The sequence below is a fragment of the Malaclemys terrapin genome, chromosome 5 (genome assembly GCF_027887155.1).
Source record: "Malaclemys terrapin pileata isolate rMalTer1 chromosome 5, rMalTer1.hap1, whole genome shotgun sequence".
NCBI lineage: Eukaryota > Metazoa > Chordata > Testudines > Emydidae > Malaclemys > Malaclemys terrapin.
Window position 1 is genome coordinate 116,395,560 of NC_071509.1, and position 26,223 is coordinate 116,421,782.

The 26,223-nt window shown below is 42.0% G+C and overlaps 1 protein-coding gene across 2 annotated transcripts in view; it reads left to right on the top strand.

Moving 5' to 3' along the window:
• ALPK1 (alpha kinase 1) overlaps window positions 1-16,336 on the top strand; it is a 76,521-nt gene extending 60,185 nt beyond the window's left edge. For both annotated transcript variants that reach the window (XM_054031036.1, XM_054031035.1), the window contains 9 exons: window positions 839-925; window positions 1,677-1,753; window positions 3,668-3,763; window positions 5,548-5,652; window positions 6,008-8,195; window positions 9,841-9,994; window positions 11,577-11,739; window positions 14,589-14,775; window positions 15,559-16,336. In XM_054031036.1, coding sequence (XP_053887011.1) covers window positions 839-925; window positions 1,677-1,753; window positions 3,668-3,763; window positions 5,548-5,652; window positions 6,008-8,195; window positions 9,841-9,994; window positions 11,577-11,739; window positions 14,589-14,775; window positions 15,559-15,758 — 3,257 coding nt within the window. In that variant the 3' untranslated portion in view covers window positions 15,759-16,336. The remainder of the gene's footprint in view (window positions 1-838; window positions 926-1,676; window positions 1,754-3,667; window positions 3,764-5,547; window positions 5,653-6,007; window positions 8,196-9,840; window positions 9,995-11,576; window positions 11,740-14,588; window positions 14,776-15,558) is intronic.
• The last annotated feature ends 9,887 nt before the right edge of the window (window positions 16,337-26,223 follow it).

The following is a 26,223-nucleotide window of genomic DNA, read 5'->3' on the forward strand; positions in this document are numbered from 1 at the left end:
CATCCACACAAGTCCAGGAGCTGGGATTGAAGAGACAGACCAAATATCACAAGACTTGGGATCAAGTTAGTGTGGGTTGACAGTGCTGAATATGAACAACATTGCCAGTTTTAAAACAATGCAAACCTCTGAGATAAGGTTATTTGCATGCTGTTCAGTGAGACTAATTGTTTTATCTAACCATAGTTTGTAATATTCATTCTTTAGTGATGTGTGTAAGTGTATGTCTTGTTTTTAATTATGCTTAGCAAACTTACTTATAAGTTAATAAAGTTTTGGGTGTGAACGTTCAATATCTATGAAAGATGCCATATAACTATCAGACAAAAATAAGAATTTAGATGCCTAATTATTATGTGTGTGATGAGAAAGCATTTTTTTGCACAGGCTAAAAGAATGTGTTATGCTGCCATTTATACATTACCACAAATATATTAATTACATTAAATAATCACTTTAGTTAATATTTGTGATATTTAAATATTATTTATTAATATTTAGCCACCCTTGCAAACCTCTGAAATCTTTAGAAGGGTATTCCATAAAAGTGCTAAATTTTATTATTATTAATATTATTTTATTGCTGTTGTTCTAGGGTATATCTAAAAACAATTGGTATGAAAGCTTTACACTGGTGTTTATCTCTCTGAGTTCTTTTACTGTTCTATCACCTGTGTATCTGAGTGCCTACAAGGTATCTAAAGCCCTAATTCGAAGCCCATTGAAATCATTGGAAAGACTCCAGTTGATTTCATTGAGATTTGGATCAGATTTTAAGGGCTCAGGAACCACCGATAGCTGTGTCACACTCCAGTGAGTTTTTAAACTCTTGTTTCAGGCGTGTGGCTGTATGACAAGGAAAGCGATAGGATTCTTGTTCAGTCAGTCTGTATACAGATCAGAGGACAGATTCTGCAAAAGCTTGGTAAGATCACACTCTGCAGCTAGACACCTTTCCATGCAGTGATTTCACCATTTAAGTGTTAAAGTCATTTCCCATGTTCATAACTTACTAAAAAGAAATTCCTGTGTTAAGTAAAGACTTGGCTTATCTAATTTTTTCCCCTGGTTTCTCTGACAGAGAAAGCCACAGAAAATTAGCTCTACTCACAACTGGCTGAGACAGAAAACACTTACAGCTAGCAAGAGCCCATTTATCAAACAAATGCAATTTACAAATTGTCAGTCTGTTGCTGAGACAACCAGAAGATAAGCACTCGCAAATGCAGTTTCTTTGTTATTTTTAATATTAAAACTATTCCCCCTTTTTCAGCATTCTTTCCTGAATGAAACCAGCCAGTAGCTTACCCCCATAGAGCTGTCCTGAAAATTACCTGGGCAGAGGCAAGAAGTCCCCAGGTTGGTGGTGCAAAGAGCTGCTGTATGGAAGCTCTGCTCTTGGTAGGATGATAGCATAGCCAGCCTAATGCTATGCTGTGCCTTCTGAGTGAATTTCCATTTTCATGACTGCTGATCTGCAAACCAAAGCAATATGAAATTAATAAATGTAATGATGTAACTAAGTTGGAAAAGTGTCATAGAATGGTTTTATACAATCTTGAAATCTCCCAGCTCAGGATAGGTGAAATAAACTCATCTGCTTTAAAGCAATATAGAGCAATGTTGTAACTTAAAGAAGCAGTCTGCTTATTGATCATTTCTCTGCTTTATTTCAGGAATGTGGTATGAGGCAGCGGAGCTGGTTTGGGCGTCAATTGTAGGCTATTTCAAACTGCCTCAGCCAGATAAAAAGGTTACTGTTTTTTTCACCCTGAATACTCTCACTAATTCCACGTTGAGTCCAGAATCTGTTGTGTTTCCCTCAGTTATATGTCCTGGTTTTATTCTTCCTGGATGTAATCAATTTCAGTCAAGGTTAAAACGTGGGGCAAATGTTCTAGCTGAACATTACACTACACTTGATTTATTTTTACATGCATGTGCTTGCACTTATTTTTAAACCAGCATGTCTTGAGCTTTGTTTTGTTTTCTGCAAAGAAATAAAGTGATCCTTTTCATTCATTACCATCACCAGAAGTAAATGATCAAATGAGATGATGCAATGTAGTTCTCTGACTGAGTGACAGAGTAATACCAAGATGCAGCCATTATTATACTTTTAGGGAGGGTCTTAACCATTTCATTGGAACCAAACATTCCTGAGCTTCAGGAGTGTTCAAATTCTGAACCAGGGTCTGAATATCTATCTATCTATCTGGGTAGTTATATAGTCCCCATCATCAGAGTATCTGAGTGGCTTACAGTTTTTAATATATTCATCCTCATAACACCCCCATGAGGTAGAGAAATGCTATTATTCCCATTTTACAGATGGGGAACTGAGGCACAGAGTGGGTAAGTGACTTGCACAGAGTCACACACGAAGTCTGTGGCAGAGCAGGGAATTGAAGCTTGGTTACTCAGTCTTATGTTAATGCCCTAACCATCATAGGTCCTACAACCATCCTTCATATATTTTGTTTTTAACTTTGCAAGTAGCCCAGATCTTTATAACACCTCCATGCTTTAGAATATTTGGAATCTGGATCTGAATTGTGTAAACCAGTCCTATCTTTATAATGGACCAAACCAAAACTCCAGATTTCAAACTTCCTAAACTTAGTTGGTTAAAACTCTGGACCGAAGTTTTGCAGCTTGAACCTGTCTCAGAAATATTTATATGAAAGCGGAGGTGTGCAGGGAATTGTACAGATATTTAAGAAGGCAAAGAGGCATCATGTAATAGAATGATTTAGCTGTACTAACTGCATCTTAAGGTAATCTGTTGTCTGGCATACTGTTTGGGAATAGTGAACAACTGTCCTGTTTTGGAAGGACACAAAAGCCAAATGCACCTATCTTCATGACATTACAAATTCTTGTGATTCACTGACCCCTATTTAAAATTGCAAATTCCAGTGCCCAGAGTTAAATAGTCATTAACTGGAGCACCTGCCTTTTTGTCAAAACCTGCTGGGTTTTTTTTAAGTGCTTCATAAAATAGATCAGGGCAACATTACCTCATCAGTGGCTTGGTGCTCTATCAGCAGAACTGTACGTTGATTGCATTTGATATGGCGCTTGTCTAGACAATTTTTCCTCGTGCCTCACAAATAGTTTGAGAGATACTGATCAGTTCTAAATTATTGGTGTGCAGAAAAAGTTAGTAGAGTGTTAAAACAGCCTAAACAGATTAAGAACCTGTTTTCCAAAATCTGTTTAGTCAGGATTTAATGTAGCATTTAGTCTGACGATATTCTTATGTTATGTCACATGATGCTGTGCTGTATTTGTCACACCTTAAAAGCTGACAGGCTGGAGGAAATAGGAAGGAAGAATGTAACAAAATTCCAATCCTCATTCGGATCCCTCCTAAAATACAAAGCTAGATCCGCAGTTGGTGTAAATGGATGCAGTTTAATTCAGTTTAGTGGAGCCATACAGACTTACACCAGCCCTCATTCTTTCCTCAATGCCCGCACATTTATAATAATCCAAGAAACAAAATCCGGCTAACTTGTTTCCTGCTCTAGATTTCCCCATGTGTCCTCTCTTCTCTGTATGTCTTGTAGATGGCATGGAACTGTCTTTATCTTTGTGTCTTGTGCAGCACCAGCAAAAATAGAAAATACAATGGAAAAAATACGTATTTGTTTTTATTTTTCAGGGAATTGCTACATCACTGGGTATTTTGGCTGACATCTTTGTTTCCATGAGTGAGAAAGATTATAATAGTTTTAAAAACAACTCTCAAGTTGACCTGGTAAATATTCATATATTAGAAGTCTCTTGCTGATCCTTATTTAGTTGCACCAAGCGCAGCCAAACTTCCTGCTCTTGTCCTTGCACTGAGTGCTTGGGGAAGCTCCACAATGCCAGCCAAAGTATTTGTTATCTCGCCTAGACACAAAATGGGTGTCATTTCCCTCCAGGACAAATTAAATTAACACTGTGAACATTGTTAAGACCAAAATTAGACACATGTTAAACGTCCAACGTGATGGGAAAGGTGAATGGGGAGAGTCTCCAGGACACAGGAATTGGTACAGATCAGACCGTTGGTGTAGATGATCTAATATCTTGCTCTGGCAGTAGCCCAAGACTCATTAGAGTAGAAGCCTCTTGTGGATGCAAAACCTGAGAGGTGCTGAGCATCTGCAAAACTCAGTGGATTCAACTAATCAAATTCTAAGGTCCATGCTCTATCCTGACTGAGTCCTGATCTTCACTGAAATCAATGGCAATTTGCCTGAGTAATGATTGTGTTTTAACTTATTAAAGATCTCAGGATTCGACCTATAGGGAGTGGATGGTGTTCAGTGCATCTCAGGATTTGTCTTATAATGAAGTCAATTATTTCACATAATAACTTGAGAGGAGAAGTCAGTTTCCCTCTGTACTAGAAGTGCAATCTGAACATAGCATTGCATCGAAACAAACTGGGACTTTCATTTTCTTCCACCGTGTGCCAAGTCCTGTGGTCCTAAATCAGCCCTTGCTCAGACAAAATTCCTGTTGAACTACGTTAATGTAAACAGTAAGGCTGCACAGTTAGAAGAAACCAGTATATGTAGAATTTAAGGTTCCCAGGGCAATTTAATTCATGTGCATTGTCTATATTTAGTATCTTCCCGTTTTCTGGTTAGATATGTAACTTAATTTCTGTTTGACATAAAATGACTACTATAAAATCCATGGCCAATTTAATGTAGTTATAGGAATCCTCAATTTACCGCTTTATTTTAACAATCAAGCTGTAACATTTCATTACATAAAGCCAAATTATGACTCATGTTCTCGTCAGATGCAGCTGGGCTCTGCAGTCAGATCAGTCCTACTGCTTTCAATGGAACTAGGCTGGGTTACACCAGTGTAACTGAGCTCAGACTCTCCCCTTTTATTTCCAACTATTTCCCACCACACGACTATGACCCTCATTATACAGTCAAGTCTTCGTGGGTATGTCTACACTGCAATGGAAGCCCAAGATTCAAACTCAGGCTCAAGCTTAACCCCGCTTCCTTCCACACAAAAATCACTCTAACCTAGGGCCCAGGCCCCAGACCCCAGGAGGGTGGAGGGTCTGAGCCTGAGTCAAGCCACGACCCAGGATTCAAGCTCTGTTGTTTTGCAATGTAGACACAGCCCTATTGGATCCATGCTCTGGGAGTCCACCAAAAGTATCCCATGAGCTGACTTTCTTTGTCCTCTGGACAGTCAAGTTTTCCCACACTGCAACACGAATAAAGGGCTTGAGTGGCCACATTTTGGGAGGGTGCTAGGAAATGTGGGATATGGGTGGTTGGGCTCAGGCCTGCATAATGCTCCAGCCCCAGGTTGGGAGCCAGGGTTCAACAATTCCTACCCTAGGGTTATAAAGCCCTATGTTAACAAATCCAGGCTCTGCTAATTCAAGATCTACCTTGGACTTACATTGCAGTGTTGACATACCCTATAACTGTTACTTGCCTTTTTCCACCACCAAAAATGTGACATTACAAAGATGACAGTGTGTGTAAAGGAATTTTTATCCTGCTGTTTTAACAGAGCCTTCTCCAAGAGTTTGACCATCGCTTACTGTCAGCTGCTGAAGCCTGCAAGCTGGCAGCTGCCTTCAGCCAGTACACCCCGCTTTTTGTGCTCACCGCGGTGGTGAGTATGATTTCAGTTCATATCTGGGACTTGGGTAGGATGGTGCACCCCTCCCAGAACTCCTATCTAAAACCACAGAGGGAGAAAGACAGGTGGAAAGACAGCTCCCCCAGAGTGATGATGCTTTGCAAGTTAATACCTCACCCCCCTGCAACTCTAAGCAAATTTAAAATAAAGCATCATAATCAGAGATATATGACAATCCTTACCTCATTTCCTAGAAATGCAGGAACGATCTGTAAGAGCTGGTATCTGTGCCTTGAAATGCATGAAGAAATAGCACTTTTTTTCTTTTTATTTGGAACAGAATTCCATATTTCTATTTCATTGATTTCTCATCCTTCTTCCTTTTCAGAATATCCGTGGCACATGCTTATTGTCCTATAGTTACTCCAGAGAATGTCCTCCAGAGAAGAGAAAGTTCTATTTGTCAGAAGCTAAGGAATCCTTTGAAATTGGTCTTCTCACCAAGAAAGAAAATGACCCTGTCACTAGCAGGCAGGAGCTTCATAGTTTTATTAAAGCAGCTTTCTGCCTTACAACAGTTCATCGGCAACTCTACGGGGAAAGCAAGAGACTCTGTGAGGTGAGACAGCTATGTAGCGAAGCCATGGAGAAACTGTACACTTACAGCACTTCACCTTTTACTGAGGATCAAGACAAAGAAACACTTGCCAAAGAGATCATGTCTTTGATCATGTCTGTCAAGAAGCATTTAGAAGTACAAAGCTTCCCTAATTCAGATGCCAGGTCTTATGTTCCTGATAGCTACAAAGGTGGAGTGGAAAAGCCTATCTTGCATGGTGAAGTGAATTTTGAGAAAATCCTTGAAATGCATTCCCAGCATCATAGGTCAATAAGTGAAGTGTTTGAAAGTACTTGCAGGAGCCAGGAAACCAGACACAGAGAAGCCAAAATGGGAGCTTGCATCACTGCCTTAAAAACTGAAACTAAAAATGTAGACACCATGTGTACCACTGAAGAAAAATTACCCTATGGCAAATACATTGCCAAAATCTCTGATTCACAAAACGCAAGAAGAAGCCGTGAGAGACTCAGTGGCCGAAGGAGATGGATTAGTTCTAATGTAATGAACGTCTCCCTTGAAGAAGAAATGGAGAGCAAGCCATTAGATAAAGTTACCAGTGATGAAGATGGGATTTTCAGCCATTTGCAAAGCAGGAGTCCAAGCACTAGTTCTTTGAAGTCTTGGAGCAAGTTGTCAAAATCAAGTTCCTCTGCTAGCTGGGAGGAGCTAGATTGTAACGCTAGCAATAAACTGCCCAGAGATTGGCAACCAAGGGAAAAGGGCTCAGTGGATGAGCAGTGTTGCACTGCCTCAACCGAATCTACTGAGGAAAATGTTCAAGCTAGTAGCCTGCACTCATTGTCCTTCCAAACTCATCATCTTACTCTTCAAGAGCCACAGAGTGGCTGTTCAGGTCCTTCTCAGCATTCATTAAAGAAAAATATGCTCTTTGCTAATAGATTAGCAGGTGCGTCCTCAGCTTCCAGAGAAGGGCTCTTGCAGGGGACAGAACCTGAAAGGGATGCCTCAAAACAGAACGCAGGGGATGCCAATAGTATAGACTTCAGGAATAATGCTATTTCTTTCATGGACTTAAAGGGTGCCCATTGTTCTGGTCCCAACAGACCTGAGAGGGAGACAATTTCCTCTTCCTTGGCAGAATTAGAATCCTTTGAAATGATTGAGTCCAGAACCAAGGACAGCAATAGAGACGTCAGTGTTATTCACAGCCCTACTCAGCGCAGCATAGTGGAAGGAAATGTAATAGATGCTGAAAGATATAAAAGAATCACAGAGCCATTATCTATAAATAATTATTTGTGGATTGACCCAGAAGGAGATACTGTAGACAATACAGAGGATCTGCCAATTGAGCCTCATGTACCTACAGGTAAGGTAGCTACTACGACATCTATAAGCAACAAGCCAGAAATAGCAAGTGATTCCTTTGTATGTAACTGGATTAATAAATCTTCTGCTGAAATGGCTGGAAATGGGTCTTTTGAAATGCCTGAAGTCGACACCCAGGCAGATACAGAAGATGAATGGGAGTTTGCTTTCAGCAATAGCAGGAGCTCAGTAAACAGCTCTCCTGCCATGAATGCTCCAAGGCCTCAACTTAGCCACGGGGTTGGGATCAGAGTTTCACCATCAGGGAGGGAGAAGCCAGAAGCTGACGGCTTCAATGACTGTGCTACCACAGAGGAAGACGAAGCGGAAAAGTACAGGAACATTCTGAACAGCAGCCACAGCTCAAGCTCCTCTCTGAAATCATGGTACAAATCAGCCCAGTTTTCCAGCAGTTTCTCTGAACTAGAGAGTCCATCTTTTCCAAACTCCAGTGGGAGCTCTTTTGTCTTTGTGCCTGGGAGAACCAAAGAACAAATCCTAAAAGCTCGCTTTCTAGAGGATGCTGACTATGAGAAGCTCTTGTCAGGTGTTGAGCATCACTGGCTAGTGCAGAGACTGGAGACTACTGGAATATTTAAGGCTAGACAACTCCACAAAGCATACTGTAAGTAACATCTTCCCTGTGTGTATATGTTCTGTGCCATTGTGGTCCCAAACATAGCTATAAGGAGGTCAGAGCTAACCTTTGAAGGATTTTGTACTACGTGCAGGCCAGCACTCTTACTATGATGATGAACAAGGTATAAAACCCTCAAAGATAGATAGAAGCAGCAGATAGAAATCTAGGGTCTGATCTTGCAATTCTTATTCATATGTGTTTGTGCATTGGCCGTATAATTCAGAGGTTAGAGCATCGCCCTTGTAAACTGAGAGTCACATGTTTGATTCTCATTTTGCCTTATGCCAATAATTTAGAAGAGAGTAGAGTAGGGACTGGTCCTTTCTGGTCTTAAACATCTATGAAACTATGTATGAGTAAAGGCTGCAGAATCAGGTCTGTACTACTTACTGGATCATACAGATCTCAAGGGTCTGGATATTTTTAGGCCCTCTTCATTGTTCACAATATTTAGATTTAAATAAAAAAAGAGCCAAGCCAGGGCAGAACAACATTTTGGCTTAATTTGCTATTTTGCTTAATATCACATCCAGTTTTTTCCTTTCATCTGTTAACCAAACCAAGTCAGACTGTACCTGCTGCCAGAATCTCTCAATTATTTTTAATTTGTCTTAAGGTTCTTGTGAGTTTTATATTTTGTTCATTTCAATAAAACTCTGTTCTCAATCTGTGAGTCTAGGAGCTCTGTCTGCTAGATCACAAAGTTAATAAACAAGCACAACTGACGTGAAGCACTGATTTAAAGTGTGGCTCTAATCTGAAGAGGGTAGGTTTTGATGAAACATTTTGATTGACCTGATCTGAAAAAAACATTCAGAAGTTCAGTTTGTGAAAGTTGTTGAGATTTCAATTTGTGATGGGAAAATTATTTGAAATCTTGAAAATTCTTGTAGAATCATTTCCTGCCCAGCTCTAAGTGCCCTGGTCAATCTAGTACAGTATCCACTCTCTGACAGTGCCGGCACCAGATGCTTCAGGGGAAGATATAAGAACCCTGCAGTGGGCAAATGTGGGATGATCTGCCTCCACACGAAGGTCTCCTCCTAAACCTAGCAGTAGATTGGTTTTAACCCTGAAGGTTTTATATCCCTTCCAAATTTGTGTTAGCATTAACTAGTATAAGTCTAGATAGTCTTATCAGTATAAATATCCAGTGCCACACAATTTGGTGGTATTCAAGTTTATATATGTGCTAGAGGCTTATGACTGGCTCATAGCAGGGGCATTACAGAGCAGGAGTGAAATGCATTTGATTCTTCCTGTAGATATTTTGTGTTCTCTACTCGCTCTTAGTTTTTCTGCAGGATGCCCTTATCATTTAAATTTTTATTAGTGTACAAGACAGGTGCAGGAAAGCCCTGCTACCCCAAAGTAGCCGTACAGTGTTTCCTGCCAAAGCAATGCATTTTACTTAACTACCTTATACATTTCCACTTACGGATGAGCTTCTTCAAAAGATGCTGTTTCAATACTGCACTGTAATAGGTAAGTGTGACAAGATAGCAGAGCTTTGAAAGTTTGCCTGGGCATGGACATCAATCCCAACAGAAAAAATTGAAAGCTCTTAGGTTTCATCCTTGGTTACTGGTATGCTTGCTAAAGAAGCGGTCGGTTTCATTTCTTTTGGTAGCTGCTCTTCTTCTGAAATACTCTAAGAAATCTGGGCTGTGGACAGGCCAGGAAACAGCTGTGTATATTGGAGACTACCTGAGCGTGGCGAAGGAAGGCAAACAAAGGAATGCATTTTGGATACACTTTCTGCATCAAGAAGAAACTTTGGGAAGGTATTGATCAAGCACAAATTGCTGAAGTGAAATTTTAATCAGGGCTAATTCTGCACACATAGGAACATAGCAATTGCCATACTGGATTAGACCCAAGGTCCAGCTAGTCCAGTGTCCTGTCTCTAACAGTGGTCAGTACTAAGTGCTTCAGAAAAAGGTGCAAGAAACCCCACTGTTATAGGGGCGTTATGGGATAACCTGCTCCCAGGGAAAGTTTCTTCCTAATCTCCATTAGTTAAGAGCTGGCAAATATCCTGAAGCAAAAGGGTTTTATAGCCCTTCCAAAGCTCCTGGCTATTTGATCCTCACTATTATAGCTCTGGATATTCTTGTTACCCAGTTTGATTCTGAAGTTACGGTCTTTCCATAGGGACAGGTATTTAAAAAAGAACCAATTGTTTCATTATTGTTTTCTATGGTATCCAATACTGTGTTACATTTACTGTCCATTTTCCTATTATACTCTTGGGCTTGTCTACACACAAATCTGCACAGAAGTCAGTGAATGGATTTTATTTCACACCTTTTGTTGTTTCAAATTCTTTCATTGTGGATTAAGAGTTTCCTATTTCTGATTTAAATATAATCCAGATACAACAATCTTAATCTGAAACGAGAGTATCCACACACAGATTTGCATGAAATAGGAAAATAGTCAAATTAAAACCAATTTAGTGATTTCAGTGCAAGCTAGTATGTAAACAAGGCACACAGTAGAGTGTGCAATATTGTGTTTTAATACAAATGTGAGTAGAGGTTGCTCATGGGCACAAGATTAACTACCAAGTATTGACCTCTGCCTGAAGTGGAGTCTTAAACTCCTTGCTGTGCTCAGTGTTGCAATGCCTAAGTCTGATTTTTTTTAAAAATGATTTAGACATGTGGGAGCCTAAATCCCATTTACAGTCAGATTTTGGCTCCCAGGTGTCTAAATCACTTTTGAAAGTAAGATTTAGGCTCCTAAATCAGTTAGGCAGTGCAATGCTGAGCGCAGCAACACCAAAATGGCTTTAAAAATCTGGGCCTAGCTGTCTTGTTCTCAAGAGGATAAGGAGAGAGGTGGGCGGGGCAGAGCATGGCATGTCTGAGAGATGCATAACATTTTATTCTGTGTGGTGGCTTTGTGAAATGGACACCTCTGCCTAAAAACTGGAATAAATCCACCTGCTCACTTCACCTAGGCCATAGCACCTAGAGGCAGTGCTTGCTGCTTGGGAGAGGGAAATGTGGATTTTTGACCATGAATAAATGTGATGTATGGGTCATTAGGGTGTATGGTGGGATTTTCAAAGGTGCCTGTGCTCCAGTGGAAGTCAGCTGGAGTTAGGTGCCTAATTCATTTACACGCTTTTGAAATTCTCACCCTAAGACTAAGATCTTTCAGAGCTAACTTCTGTTATTCCATCAAGAGGTACAAGACCAGATTCCACTTGTTGTCATTTTAAATAACTTACCAATAAATAGCTTTGCCCTTGAACAACAAAGTGGATTTGTGGTGATGATTTGCAATCCAATGAGGATTTCCCTTATTGCTATCTGCCTGAGGAATTGGCTATTCTGTGTGTTTGTTTTTACCATGTAGGTATGTTGGGAAAGAGTATAAAGAAGAAAAGGGGCTTCTTAACCATTTTATTGATGTAGAGCGACAAATGACTGCCCAGTACTACGTGACAGAATTCAACAAAAGGCTGTATGAGCAAAAGATTCCAACACAAATCTTTTACATCCCCTCTACAGTACTCCTGGTAAGAAATCCTAAACTGAAATCAACTGAAGCAGGGAATTTACAGAAGCCAGCAGGAAATGATCAGAGAATGTTTCTCCTGTAGAATAATGGGTATAAAGTGAGGAAAGTTTCAAGTTCTCTGCAGAACAATAATGATTATTATAAGCCACTTGTGTCCCATACACAGTGGATATGTAAACACAGCATTTTGGAGCAAGCAGGAGTGAGCCTCATGGCTAAAAATAGACAGCCTCTCCATAGGTTTCAGAGTCTGAGCTCAAGCTGTAACTTCAAAGCACTGTCTACACAGCTGTTTTTAGAACACCAGTCTGAGCCTTAGAATCATAGAATATTAGGGTTGGAAGAGACATCAGGAGGTCATCTAGTCCAACCCGCTGCTCAAAGCAGGACCAACACCAACTAAATCATCCCAGCCAAGGCTTTGTCAAGCCAGGCCTTAAAAACCTCTAAAAATGGAGATTCCACCACCTCCCTAGGTAACCCATTCCAGTGCTTCACCAGCCTCCTAGTGAAATAGTGTTTCCTAATATCCAACCTAGACCTCCCCCAGTGCAACTTGAGACCATTGGTCCTTGTTCTGTCATCTGCCACCACTGAGAACAGCCTAGGCTCCATCCTTTTTGGAACCCCCTTTCAGGTAGTTGAAGGCTGCTATCAAATCTCCCCTCACTCTTCTCTTCTGCAGACTAAATAACCCCAGTTCCCTCAGCCTCTCCTCATAAGTCATGTGCCCCAGCCCCATAATCATTTTCGTTGCCCTCTGCTGGACTGTCTCCAATTTGTCCACATCCCTTCTGTAGTGGGGGGGACCAAAACTGGACACAATACTCCAGGTGTGGCCTCACCAGTGTCGAATAGCGGGGAATAATCATTTCCCTCGATCTGCTGGCAATGATCCTACTAATGCAGCCCAATATGCCATTGGCCTTCTTGGCAACAAGGGCACACTGCTGACTCATATCTTGGTCTTGCTAGAGCAAGTCTGTCGACCCAGGGAGGCTCACTCGTTCTCACTCCGAAATGCTGGATAGAGATCCCCTAAGAGGCAAATGCCATTATCTGGTAAACAAGTTTGATTATTTAAAGATGAAAAAACATCTAACATACAAGCACAGATTCTCACCAGAGAGTGCAATAGGTGCACCTGTAAAAGTATGTACGTCCTGCCAGGCTCACCAAACCCATACCTTTATGTATGTACCTTGGGCAGGGAAGGGCTCAGCTAACCAGCTGGCAGGTATAGTTGCCCAACTGTTAGCACCTAACCAGTTTGTGCACAGAAGTATGAGGGCTCGTATTTGCCTGCAGGTGCACATGCTATTTTAGTAGCTGCACCTTTAGCGTGCTTCTTTAAAATGTAGCCTATAGTTATAATGATGCTCTCGGAAATAACAGAATTAGGGTACAATTCTGCTCAGTTTATTCACTTAAATTGGCCCATTGATTTAAGTGGGACTTCTCAGCACTGGTGCCAGAACGGGGGGCAGGGGGAGGAGACAGGGAGCCATGGCCCTCCCATTTATAAAAGGGCCATGCCCCCCACTTTTTAACAAAAGAAACATGCGCTGTGGGGAAAAATGCAGTCCCATGTTTAGAACTAAAGTTGTCTGTTTGTTGTACTATAATAAAACCTTAAATATTATAATGTGGCTACATTTTGTATTCTGGTTATTTATGTTACAGTTGTACTCTGCAGGATATTTAAGTAGCATTTTAATTCCTCTGCCACTTTGGCCTTGGCCCACCCACTTCTACAAAGGTTCCAGTGCCCTTGCTACTCAGATGAGCCAGGCAAGCAGTGTGTGGCCCTTAGATTGTCAATTCCTTGGGGCAGGAACTTGTTTTTTCATCTGATCATTAAAAAATGTTTAAATCAATAATAATAATTATTAATAGTAACGATGTTGCAGGAAATAACAGTTAAAATAATATGGGCCAGATCCTTGGGTCCAGCCAGTCCCCATTCAGTGCAGCCTGAGGGTTACACTAATCTGCATTGCTTTGTAATGGCACCCAAGGAATGGATGGGGATCATCAGATTGCAGCACATCCAGACTTGCCCCCAACACACCATCCATACCGAGGGGGATGGCAGGGGATGCGGAGAGCCAACATAGCTAGCTACATGCCATGTGGAGAGTCCTCCATTCCAGGGAAATCAGCAGCTACCCTGGGACAGTGGCTTTCTGACCCTCTTGCATCACCTGCGTGGCGCACCGGCCAGAGCATTAGCCAACATCTTTCCCTCTATCTTTTATAGATCTAGTTTACACATTTAACTACATTCTATTAGACTTCTGCAAATAAAATACAAATAGCCCAGTAGACTATTGTGTACAGTATCGATGTCCTATTTCTTTGTCCCTGCATGTGTGGCATATAAGTTACTGCTCTGTTGTTCACGTGTACACTATAATGCAATGTGCAAATGATTTTGGATCAAAGAGCTTTGCTTTACTGCTTTTGCTAAGTATGCTGTCATTGGTGCTGCTTCTCAGCTCCTTATCCCACTTTTTAAACTGACTTTCTTGCAATATATTTTTCATTTGCTTTACAAGCAAGATACATATAGAACTTGTTGATCACCGTGTCTGGTCTCACCAGGCTGAATTGACATTTCCAGAGCTGACACTTTCTTGTCTCTAGCTAGATGTGAGCTCTGCTTCCAGATGTGTGTGGTGGGAACAAACAAATGGGTGGCACAATGTGGGGGCTCTTTACATCCAGTTTCCTGTTAGTGCAGTGGGGAAAAGTAATAGTGCAAATAAGAATTCAAATAACTGAGCTATAGGACTTCTCATCTCTACTGGGATTATTTTAATCCTTTAACATTCTGTTTTCTTTCAGATATTAGAAGGCAAATCTATAAAAGGATGTGTGAGTGTGGAGCCCTATATTCTGGGAGAATTTGTGAAACTATCTAATAACACAAAAGTAGTAAAGACAGAGTATAAAGCCACAGAGTATGGCTTGGCCTTTGGCCATTTCTCATATGAGTTTTCCCATGGCAAAGATGTGGTTGTCGATTTGCAAGGTTTGTATGATGGCTGATTCTGTTTGTTGTGTGCCCTTCCCGTTTTCCAGCAGTGTGTGCTGTACAAAGAACAAAACCATTTACAATGTCATTAAGGCAAGGGGAGGCATAGCGAGGACTCAGACTCACATTGCGTAAGAAAACTGGACATAATTTTTGGCATGTGAAATAAATAACACCTGGCGGCTCAAGGAGAACCTCCCTCTCTTCTTGATGTGAGAGAAACTGTGATCCTGTTCCTGGGCCAGATCCTAGTGTGATGCAACCTTGTGTCACTCCACCCATGTGAAAGTTAAACTAAAGCTAACAGAAATGGGCCCCTGAGGGGCTTCTCTGCAAAGGGGGCTCCTCAGGTGACACTGAGACAGTGTAGCCGCTCCCATGCCACACTTTTCCTTCCCTGTGATTGGCAAGCCCCCAAATGGCTGAAAGCTACCTTCGTGCATACACCCCCTCTTTAGCTTCACAGGCTCTCCTTGGTTAGAGCTGAGGACCTGACTGGCAAGCTGTTGACTCAAGTACCCTCCTCCCTTAGCAGGGTAAAGCCAAAACCAAGATGCTATTGGGACCTGATGTCATCTTGTGATTGTGTTCTTACCTGCATATCAGTGCAGCCTTATTCTGCTCTCGCTTACCCTGGGGTAAATCAGGAGTAACTCCACTGACGTCAGCAGAATTCCACCTGTATAAAACTGATCAGACTTGGGGTGGGTGGGGCTTAATTACAGAATGCAATGAAGTGAAGGGACTATTGTATGTCATTTTGTATTCTTTATTCTACAGGTTGGGTGACTGGTAATGGAAAAGGCCTCATCTACCTCACAGACCCCCAAATTCATTCTCTTAATGGGAAAGATGTTTCACACTCCACCAACTTTGGAGAGAAAGGAATCTATTATTTCTTCAATAATCAACACGTGGAGTGCAATGAAATCTGCCATCATCTTTCTTTAACGAGGCCTTCGGTAGCAGAACCTAACTAGCCTCATGCAAAGACAGCCTGACAGGTGCTGATGTCGGACCTGATCCCTCACACATTTAGACACATAAATAACTCTGCTTGCGAGAGCAGAGACATAGAAGTAAAAGTACTTTTATTCCTAAGTGTGGAAGGATCCGGGTCATTGTTCGAGGTTGGTAACACCATGTTTCTGAATACTGCTTGTGGAAATTAACAAAACCACATAAAAGTATATTCAAGGAACATACAGGGTGTAACAAACCCACAAGGGCCAGGAAAATTATGAGCTAACACTAGAACTTTGTCCTTACAATGATCAGTCTCATCTAGAATTCGCAGCACCAGAAGGAGGCAAGATAGTACAACCTTTACTCTGGGCTTGACTTCAATGTGGGTTTTGGCTGAGAAAGGACAGTGGGATGTGTAACCCTAGCTGCTATTAGGAGATACTATTCTAAGGAAAAGGGTGTAGTCAGGATCTGGTATAGTTATTTCAGGTATTTGGGATTACTTGTATTTATGATTTTCAGAGACTTTTTTCAGTGTCTATATGCTGTGTTACTGAAACAAAAAGTGATAAAATATAGCTTCTTTCTCTCAGACCTTAGTGTGTAATTTCTTGCTTCCATTTTAAAATGGCAGTTTTAATGGTGCTAGCCGCAGAGCAAACCTTGCAGCCCTTATACAGGCAAAACTGCTGTTGATGCGGAAGGAAGCCTTGCCGCAGGAAGGATGGCTGGACTTGCTCACATCTGTGTTAATGTGCCCACAGGACTGACAGTTCTCTCTTCAAAACAAAACAAAACGAAACAAAACTGCCTCTAATGGAACTGTGGCTGCCACAAATCTAAAGGCCAGTCTTGCAACCCTTATTCACACAAGTAGTCCCACTGAAGTGAAGGGAGCTATTTGCCCTTAACTGGACACAGGACTCCAACTGAGGCGTAACCAGCTCTGAGTAGAGTGGTCCAATCACCTCCCGTGACTTGCATGCTATGCCTCTGTTCATGTAGCCCAAAATTGCATCTGCTTTTTTGGCAACAGCATTTCATTGTTGACTCATGTTAAGGTTGTGATCCACCTCAACTCCCAGATCCTTCAGCCGTGCTGCTGTCAAGCTAGTTATCCCCCATTCTGTATTTGTGCATTTGTTTTTTCTTCCCTAAGTGTAGCACCTTACATTTGTCTTTGTTGAATTTTGTTGAAATGTTGAATTTATCTTTGTTGAAAGCGTTGCAGCGACACTACTGTTTTTAGTGTCCTAACTCAGATGAGAGCTAGCACACACATGCATATGTGAGCTGGGAGTCACCCCCCTAGTTCATAGTGTGGACATAGCCACACGGTCACAATGTCTCCTGGGAACTGCAGCTTACACAATTTTCAGGGCAGTGCCTAAAGTCACATTCTGTACCTATGTGCTCATCTAGCACTAACTTATCTGACACATTGCACTCTCTTGTCACTGATGGTGTAAGAACCTGTCATCTGTAGCTCTTTTCATCTGGAAGTGCCTTCCTGAACATCTCTACTTAACTCCTAGCTGTTTTCAAATCCACTCTGAAAGGATATCTTTTCTCCCTTGTCTATAGCTCTAACTTCCCTTTTTCCTCTGCTTTCATTTCTAACATGTCTCTTGATTAACTCTATAAAGAATGAAAATGCTAAACTCCCTATATGCTTAATGTATCTATCCAGCCCATGATGTATTAGGATTTCTGCAGAATATAAGAATATCATATAAAAATTAAGATTCTGCTCCTCGTGGTTGTGAAAATAAACTTTCCAATGTACAGTGACCCTGTGCACTAGCCTAGATAAACCTGAAACACCAACTCTAAGAAAGTTGTGAACTGTCCTAATTCAGAGCAGTGTGGTGATAACTCTGAAGTGTAATGATGCTGGAAGAAACAGATTGGTGGATAATTTAGGCTTGCAATTGCACACATAATTTGCGCATATAACATGCAGTCATGCATGCAAATTAGGCAATTGCACGTACAAATGATTAAATAAACAAATGGCAGACATAGGGACAGTCCTAAAAGTATCCTGCAGAATTTTCCCACTGACTGATGCTGAATGCACTAGCAATTTTACTAGCTACGTGTTTGATCCATCTCCCATTAATGCCAATGGAAAAATTCGCATTGACTCCAAAGAGTTGTCTTGGCCTCTGAAAGTTTAATTATGACATGGTCATATTCTAGTTCACCCTTTGTACAATCATTATCATCAGTGAGAGCTCTGTTATAGACTGACGATAGTTTCATGTCCCTGATTTTGTGACCCTGGCTCACAGACCGTAATATAAAACTGTAATTCCCCACAGAATGGACTTGATGCCTTAGCATTTTGGGGTTTCTTCTGTCAACATAAATTATGCGACTGAAGCAGAAATATCTGGTGATATTCTGGGGTTCAGGAGATGTAATTTCACACTAACCCCCTCAACAGCCAGTGTCACTTACCCTGCTGTTCTGCCCCCTGAGAATACTCAATTTAATTCAACCCACACCCCGAAGACGTTTCTTGGAGCTTTTACATGTTTGCTGGCTGTGCTGGGGACATGTTTTAGTATTGCATGTACATGCAGCTGCTGCTTTGAACATTTCCTCTTTATTTCATTCATTTTTATCTGCACTTTTGTTATTGTTCATGGTTCTATAATATACTCCAAGAACCCCTGATTTTTAACACTCCGGGGTCTTTGAATGTCCTGTGGTATGTGTGCTGTCCGCAGGCTTCAATAGTGCTTACCCTGGGTAGAGGCAGCTGCCGCTTTTTACTTTTTATGAAACAATCTTTTGTTGGTTTTTTTAGACCAAAGCTTGTAATTCATGGACGTGACCTTCTTGGACTTTAGTGAGCTACCACCTGGAGAATTGGAAAGTAGCAAATGCAGTTATGTCATTCCCTTCTCAGAAGCTCATTGGGGATGTATTCAAGGGGCAGAGAATGTCAGGCTTTATCTGCATTCGATTTCTTGTCAGGCTTGTCTTCACTGCAACAGATAGCTCGAGTTAGTATACTCAAGTTACTGCACTCCAGCTAGCCTTCAGAACAACACTGGAGTTGCACAGAGTGGTCGGATTAGCAGCACAGACTGATGAGTTGTAACTCGAGCTGTTACATTCCCCACTGTGTAACTAGCAGCAGCATCACTCCAGCCTCAATGCACCCCTCTTAAGGGTAGTCTCCACTGCACCTGGGAGGTGATTTCCAGCCCAGGCAGCCAGACTCAGACTAGCTCCGCTTGAGCCAGTATGCTAAAAATAGCAGTGTGGATGTTACAGCACGGCCTAGCTGTCAGAGTCCAACCCCCCACCCCAGGGTCTGAGCTCAGGTAGTTAGTCCGAGCCACCGCCTGGTGTACCTCATTTTTAGCATGGTAGCTCAAGCTGAGCTAACATGAGTCTGTCTACCCATGCTAGGTATCGCATCCCCCAAGCTGTGGTGCAGATATTACCTGGCTTGAGTTTAAAGCACAATTTAGCTAGAGATTTTGGGGCGGGGGGGCAGGAATTGATTTAGTATTAACACTCAGATCATAGCTTGAGCTAACTGTGCTGTGAAGACTCACCCTTAGTGCTCCTTTGCTGGTGATGTGATTGACCTCGTAGAAAGCGCTGAAAGCCTCTGTCTGAAGTAGCCAGACAAACTAGTTTCCGATGCATTCAGATCATTGTCCCAACTCTTCTGTGAGCTGAATGGTCTCGTGGTTGCAATGCAGGATTCAGACACTCTCAAGTTTTATTCCTGGTTCTTCCACTGATTTGCTGTATGGCCTTACTCAAGTCAATTAACCTCTCCGTGGCTCTGTTTCCCCATCTGCATAATGAGCAGAATACCTACCACACAGGTTTGTTGAGGATTAATTTGTTACTGTTCGTATAGCGCTTTGAAGATGCCATTGCCATGTCTCGTAAGTGCTAAGTAGTATTATCTATGAACCAGCTAAAGGCCTTGATCTTGCATATAGTTCCATGTAGTTCGGCCCTGTCTCCATGTGGCACCTTATCAACTTCAGTGGGGCTCTGTGCAGGTTTGGGGGGGTCCACCCATGTGGAACCACCTCTTGGATGGGGGGCAACATTTGTTACTTCTCAGGGAGCTGCCCCACCAGCTAAAATAAAACAGCTCTGACTTTGCAAAAAGTGTGCCCCCTTTGCGTTTTGTAACAATGTGAATAAAAGGTGTTTGATTTTCCTGCTAAATCTATAGTTCAAGACTTCCATTAGCTAAAATACAATTTTTTGCAAGCCAAAATATGTCTTAAAGTTCCAATATCCTGTCCCAGAAAGGCATCTGGTTGATATTGTTTAGGGTTTTTTTTTCCCCCTCATCTTGAGGGGGAAGGAAACTGGATACTAAAGGTCCATCAAAATATCGGACCCCCAGTACAAAGTTAGACTTAACAAAACCATCAGCTTTTGTTTCTCCCCCCAGCAGAGAGTTCAGACTTTTTGTTACTGTTGTTTAGTTCTGCTATTGTTTCTGAGGTGATGTTTGTACTGAGTTGTTTGGATATACAGATGCCCTATAATTGCACAGAGCAGGGGAAACTAGTTGTAAGGAGTGGGAAGCAAGAGAAAAAAATTAAATCTCTTTATTATGGTGCATAAACCTTCAGTGTTGGGGAGCTGTGCAGCTGCGCAGGGAAAAAATGCATTCAAAAATATAATGCTAGTGTGAATAATCCTTTCTAGAATGCTGCTTGCAGACTGCTCCAGCTTTGTCAGGTGAACTTGAACTGGGCCATCAGATTTGCTCTCATTCCCACTGCACACTGTCTGTCACCCCAGGGCATTCACCGTCTTGCCTGTTGTTAAAAAAGAGCAAACAATCCATCATTGAGCCCGGGAGTCACTTTCTCATAGAAAAGTAAAATCGGCATGTGACAGTACACTCAGCTCCAATGTTTCGCAGATTAAAATTATACATGAAGACTCACGTGTTACTGGGAAGATTAAGTCAGTTATCTTGTACCACAGCCAATAAAGAAGAGGATTGTCTGCAACAGTAAAATGCTGGATTTAACCTAGTGACAAAAGTTGTGTGCACATGGGTTAGTGCTTCTGGAAAATACATCTATAGAATTTGAAGGAAAAAGAGATAGTAAGGTTTCAGGAATTAATAGGCTGCAAAAATGTTACGTTAAAGCCTTTTTACAGAATTCACTGGGGTGTTTTTTTAATTTTCTCAGATTGGTTGAAGGGTCCTAATAAATTATAAGCAACTAACACTGCCGTGCTTAGTAACTATCAGCACTAATAACACTTTTAATAATTAAACCTGACAGCATTTTAAATAGCTAATTTACAGTTTATAGTGTTTGTTTTACTTTTTGATTTCACTCTGGTAGACAGTGAAATTAAACTGATCATTTTCACTATTTTTAGTCAGTTTCACTTTTGGTTGTCTTGTATTAGAACAACGGTATTGTTTTCTTTCACAATCTATCCATCTCACATAATTATATGGCACCCATTAGATTAGTATCTGGGCGCCTGACAGTCTTTAATGTGTTTATCCTCAAAATGGCCCTGTGATGTGAGCAAGTATAATTATCCCTGTGGGTAATTGTCTGCAGGGATTCTCCCAAGGACTTCTGGAGGAAGCCGTGATGGAGCAAGGAATTTCACCGTAACCATTTACCCACCTTTCTGCTCCGAGGGGCTATTACAGAGAAACCAAAAACAAATAAATCTTTTCATTTAAATTTTTACAAAATGATTTTTTTCTATTTATGAGATTTATAAAAAGCTTTTTTCTTAACAAAAATCTAAATTTTAAATCTTAAGCAAGTTGGCAGTATCTCTTTATTCTAACAAATTACAGACCCTTATTATACCTGTATCTTTTCACTGTAAAAAGGCCCACATCTGCCAGTGTTTGTCATAAATCATTAGGAAAATAAATGTGCATGACACCATTTTGCTGAGTTTTCCCAGTGCACTATAAAAGATGGAATGCACATCACATCATTACACAAGGTTGTATTTTCATGTGTGTGTCTCTGTTGACTCCAATAGGCTTTGAATCAGGCCCTTTAACTGGGTCCCCAGTCTTTTCTGAGATGCTGTGTAACCTAAACCACACAAGGCCAGAGTCTGATCCCATTATTAACACTGAATAGTCCATCGCTCCATGTGTAGCCCCAATTACTTCAGTGTTGTTGCTTTGAGGAGTAGAATACTGAGATGCTACGTGCTGTGAGGAAGGAATCAGAACCTGGCTCGCAAGGAGATGATCTAACATTTTATATCCATTTTCAACAAGTATTTGGTGGGTGAGGTCAAAACCCAAGTTTGGTAGTTTTCTTCCTGTGGTTCCCTGGGTGTTCGAAAATGGGCTTTCTCTTTGCCCTGGTTAACCCTGAGTGAGTTTCTAGCTTGTAGTTGCCTTTGAGTTAGCAGTAACAAACCAGACTGACTCAGCTATCTGTGAGCTCGCTTTAAGAAAGGTAGCCTCAGCAGCCTGCTCTTTCAGCACATCTCCCTGCAGCCGTTGTTTGAAATAAGGACACAGTGTAATGGTCTGTCTCTGTCATTTATTTTGGTGCAAGACTTCTGAGTCAGGGAGCTCAGGATTATAGGAGTCACGGATAAGCATCTCAGTTACTACAGCCCTTTAATGAGAAGCAGCTAGTGTGTCACTCTGTAGCTAGTGGCAATGACCGCCTGCCAGACAAGCTACAAGGGTTACTGGCAGCCTAAACAAAGGCAAATCACCTGGATTGCTAAGTGCTGCTCAGTTGTGTTAGTTGGGTTCCTTTGGGCATAGCACAGCACTTTGTGCCTGGTCAGTTTTGCTGCTTCCCTTTTAATGTAGTCCAGTGACTAGTTACAAATAACAAATACCCCATTGGAAATCAAGTCACTGCTGTTAGCACAAAGGGGTACAAACTGCACCACCTAAACCCAGGAGGATTCACCCCTGGGCAGGGACATTATAACCTGTGACCAGGCCTCCAAAGGGGCCCTTCTGATAGAGGCTGCCTGCTTATTTGCTGAATCCTGGGTGCCCTGGCCAGGCCTACTCAACAGCATAATGCTGTCCATTTCTGAGGCTGCATTGGCCAGCTGCAGGGCTCTTTCCCTCGCCCCACCAGTGTGGGGGTTATGGGTGCCTTGTGCTACTGAAACCTCCTCCAGATGGATTTTCCTTAATTGGGAGCTCTCCTTGCAAGGCTTCACTGGCCAAAGCCACTGTGGCCTAGGACTTGATTCTGATCTCACACCAATGTAAATCAGAAGTAACTGATAAATCAATCGAGATATAACAGTGTAAAATCAGGGTGTCATCAGAATTAGGTTCAGAATGGCAGCAGGCAGCAACTTGAATCACAGGGAACTGCAACTATCCATTTTATTTATTTATAGAATTAACAGGTCCCAAACAGGGGCTTGGATGACTCATGGGTGGGTGCTGGATATAGAGCTTTTCATTTCTAGGTTACAGATTTCAGTTTGGACCTAGTGACCAAAAATCCCAGTTTTGCTATTGACTTATGTGACCTTGGGAAAATCACTTAACCTAACTGAGTCTCAATTATTTTCTTATCTATTAATGGAATGATAAATTACCTCTGCCAAAGGGTGCCGTGGGCTTAGTTAGTTAATGTTTATATTGCACTTTGAAGATCTAGAGCATTATATAAGTGTTAGCATGATCGTTCTACAAAAGCTGTTCTGTGGCCTGTGTTTTGGTCTCTATAGAATATTGTCATTTTATTCATAAGGAAATTAGGTCTGAGTAGGGGGAGAAGAAAATATTCTCTCTTCTCAGCCTGCATGTTGTTGGTTCAAGTAACAGACAAGGGCTTGGGTTTATATTCAGTGCTTGCACTCTGGTGCTGCCAGGAGTTTGTGGTGGGTGTGCTGGACAATTTGAAGAGATCTTTCTGTCCTTCCAAGGAGATGTGGTCCCTCCTACTTCTGTCTCTGAGTATCCAAGTGGAGACTGGGGATCCCCTGGTGCTTTTTATAAAGTGTATGGGGCAAATCGAATAGTCTGGCCAATTAGGATGTCCCAAAATGCAGCAGATTCCATGGAACTATCCGCAAGAAGGTAGTAGAGGCAATGGACACTTCCACTGTACTACCAGCATTTAACATAATTGCAGAGTACTGTGGAACATTTCCAGTGTAAAAAGAGCTCTACAGAGCCCAGAATCTTTCTCTTCTAATGATTCATTATTGAATAAAATGGCCTTAGTAGCTTTATATAAATGTTTGCCCTCTACTCTCTTGGTCTGAGACATCACTCAGAGTCTTTCACATTGGTGTCAACAATGAATTCAGAGCAACCTCTCCAGCTGTGTGGCAGCCATATGTATTCTTGAATTCAAGATGGCGCACTCCTTTAGGTAATCTACACTCTTTTTTTGATCCAGAGACCTAAATTTAGACACTGATCCCTGAGACGCCTCAGATCTTACTTCTTGTAGTGGGGAAAATCCCCACTCCTGTCAGGAAGGGGTTAAAAACCTCCCCTGGGCACAGTGAGCCTCAACCCAGCAAGCACCTGTGAAGCTTTTCAAGCCTGGAGATGGGCATGTCCTTAAAAGGGAGGATCACTGCTTAGTGCCGCTGAGCATGCGGCACAGGATTGCATCCCCAACCCTTGGAAGCCGGGGCTGCTGCCTGGTGAAACGGCTTGAGAGCCATGGCCGGCCAGGCCCTCTCAGGCAGGTGAAGGAAGGGCCTGTATTTTTCCCCATTCCTCACCTACCCCCCGTTGGCTTCCCAGTGGTGTAGGATTGTGCTTTTTGTGGGCAGTACTTTAACTCCGCCCTGCAAGGAGGCCAACACCTTGAACAATGCAGCAGCAGCGCTGTTCCCAAGCCTCTGAGACAGCCCCCAGGGGCTGCTAGAGTGGGAATATTACCCAGCCATAAAAATAATATCCAAAAACTCTACTGGAGAGAAGCTTTTTTTCATTGGCTCCTTGTGTCTCTGACAGATTGGTTTGAAATCACTGGAGTAATGTTGCTGAAACACTGAAAGTTGTTTGCAGATGAGGTTAAAAGGGTCCAGGTGGCGACATTAACTCCACAGCCTGCATGCCACCAGCCTGTAACTGTCATTCCTCCTCTGAATAACCTTCATTCTCCACATGGATGGCAAACACATCAATGCATGTATTGCTGCAGTTTCTCAGCAAGCAGGAATCTGGGGTGACAGTTACAAGGAAAGCTGTGTTAATTATTTAACAGAAGAGGGGGCAGGATGTAGCTGGAGGACCTGTGTTCCCCTTTGGATTAAACACTGCCTCAGTTAAATCAGTTATGATGCAATCATCACGGAGTCCATCTGCAAGGGGAAGGGGGGGCTAAGTGAGTTAGATCTCAGCAGCAGTGCACTGTAGAGGCACTCAGCGGCGACTGCTGCCTGTCTGAAGAAGAGCATCTCCAGACAAGCCTGCCTAGAACAATGCCCACTGTGCCGCCTCTCCATCCAATCCCCCTCACGTGACTCACTCCAACAGTGTGAAGGCCTGCTCCTTCACAGAAAACCAGGATTACGCTGGATGTTTATAATGGATTTGCTGAACTGGCCACAGTGCAGTACGGAGGATGCAAATCCTTATCCCCTCCGGAATTGCAGAGCCCCATGGAGCATACTCTGGCCTCAGCACAGCGCAGTTATTGCTCACTGACTGTCTGGTCTTAGCTACCCATTCAATTGACTTTATCTGGATAAGTCTCATATGGGTGCCTTTATGATCAGTTTCTCATTCACAGGAATAGAGGGAGGTGGGAAAGAGGGCTCAAACAGAAACTTGCTCTTCTTAAAGACAATAGCAGTGCTCCCTTTGAATTCAGTGGCAGCAGGAGCAGACACTGAATATTCACAGGAGATGCTACCAAGAGCAGAAAAATAATGTTTCTGCTGAAGCTTCCCATCACTTCCAATCACTCTTTTGTTTCTACAAAGAACGCCATCCCTCCAGAATGGCCACAGCTGCACTAGAGTGGAATGGATTTTATTTTAATCTGGTTTGCCTTCTAATTCCTTAGTTAGATTGTGTCTCTGGTCACTGATTATTCAAAGCAAGGGATATCATAGCCTGGGATTAATCCTTACTGAATGGATGAGCAGGACATCAGCTGCTTCTCCATCACCTCCATAAGGGCTAAGTCTGGCTCTTAGATCTATATGGTGGTAGATACAGTCAGTGATTGAGCTCCTTTTGACATTGAGGGGAGATTGGCATGCAGAGGGTAGGGAGAGCAGCAATAAGTATCAATATCTTCATATGGATCAGGGAGTAAAATATTTTAACATGGCAACTGCAGGGGTAATTCTGTCCTAACTTACTGTATATCCCATCACCACCACCCCTCACTGGCCTCAATAGTGTTGCACAACAGGTGAGTCCGGCCAGAATCTGGCACCTTTATTTCACCCGGAGACAAATCAAATAATAGCCAAGAAAAATACATGCTTTTTTTAGGTATATTTATTGCTGCACACACACAC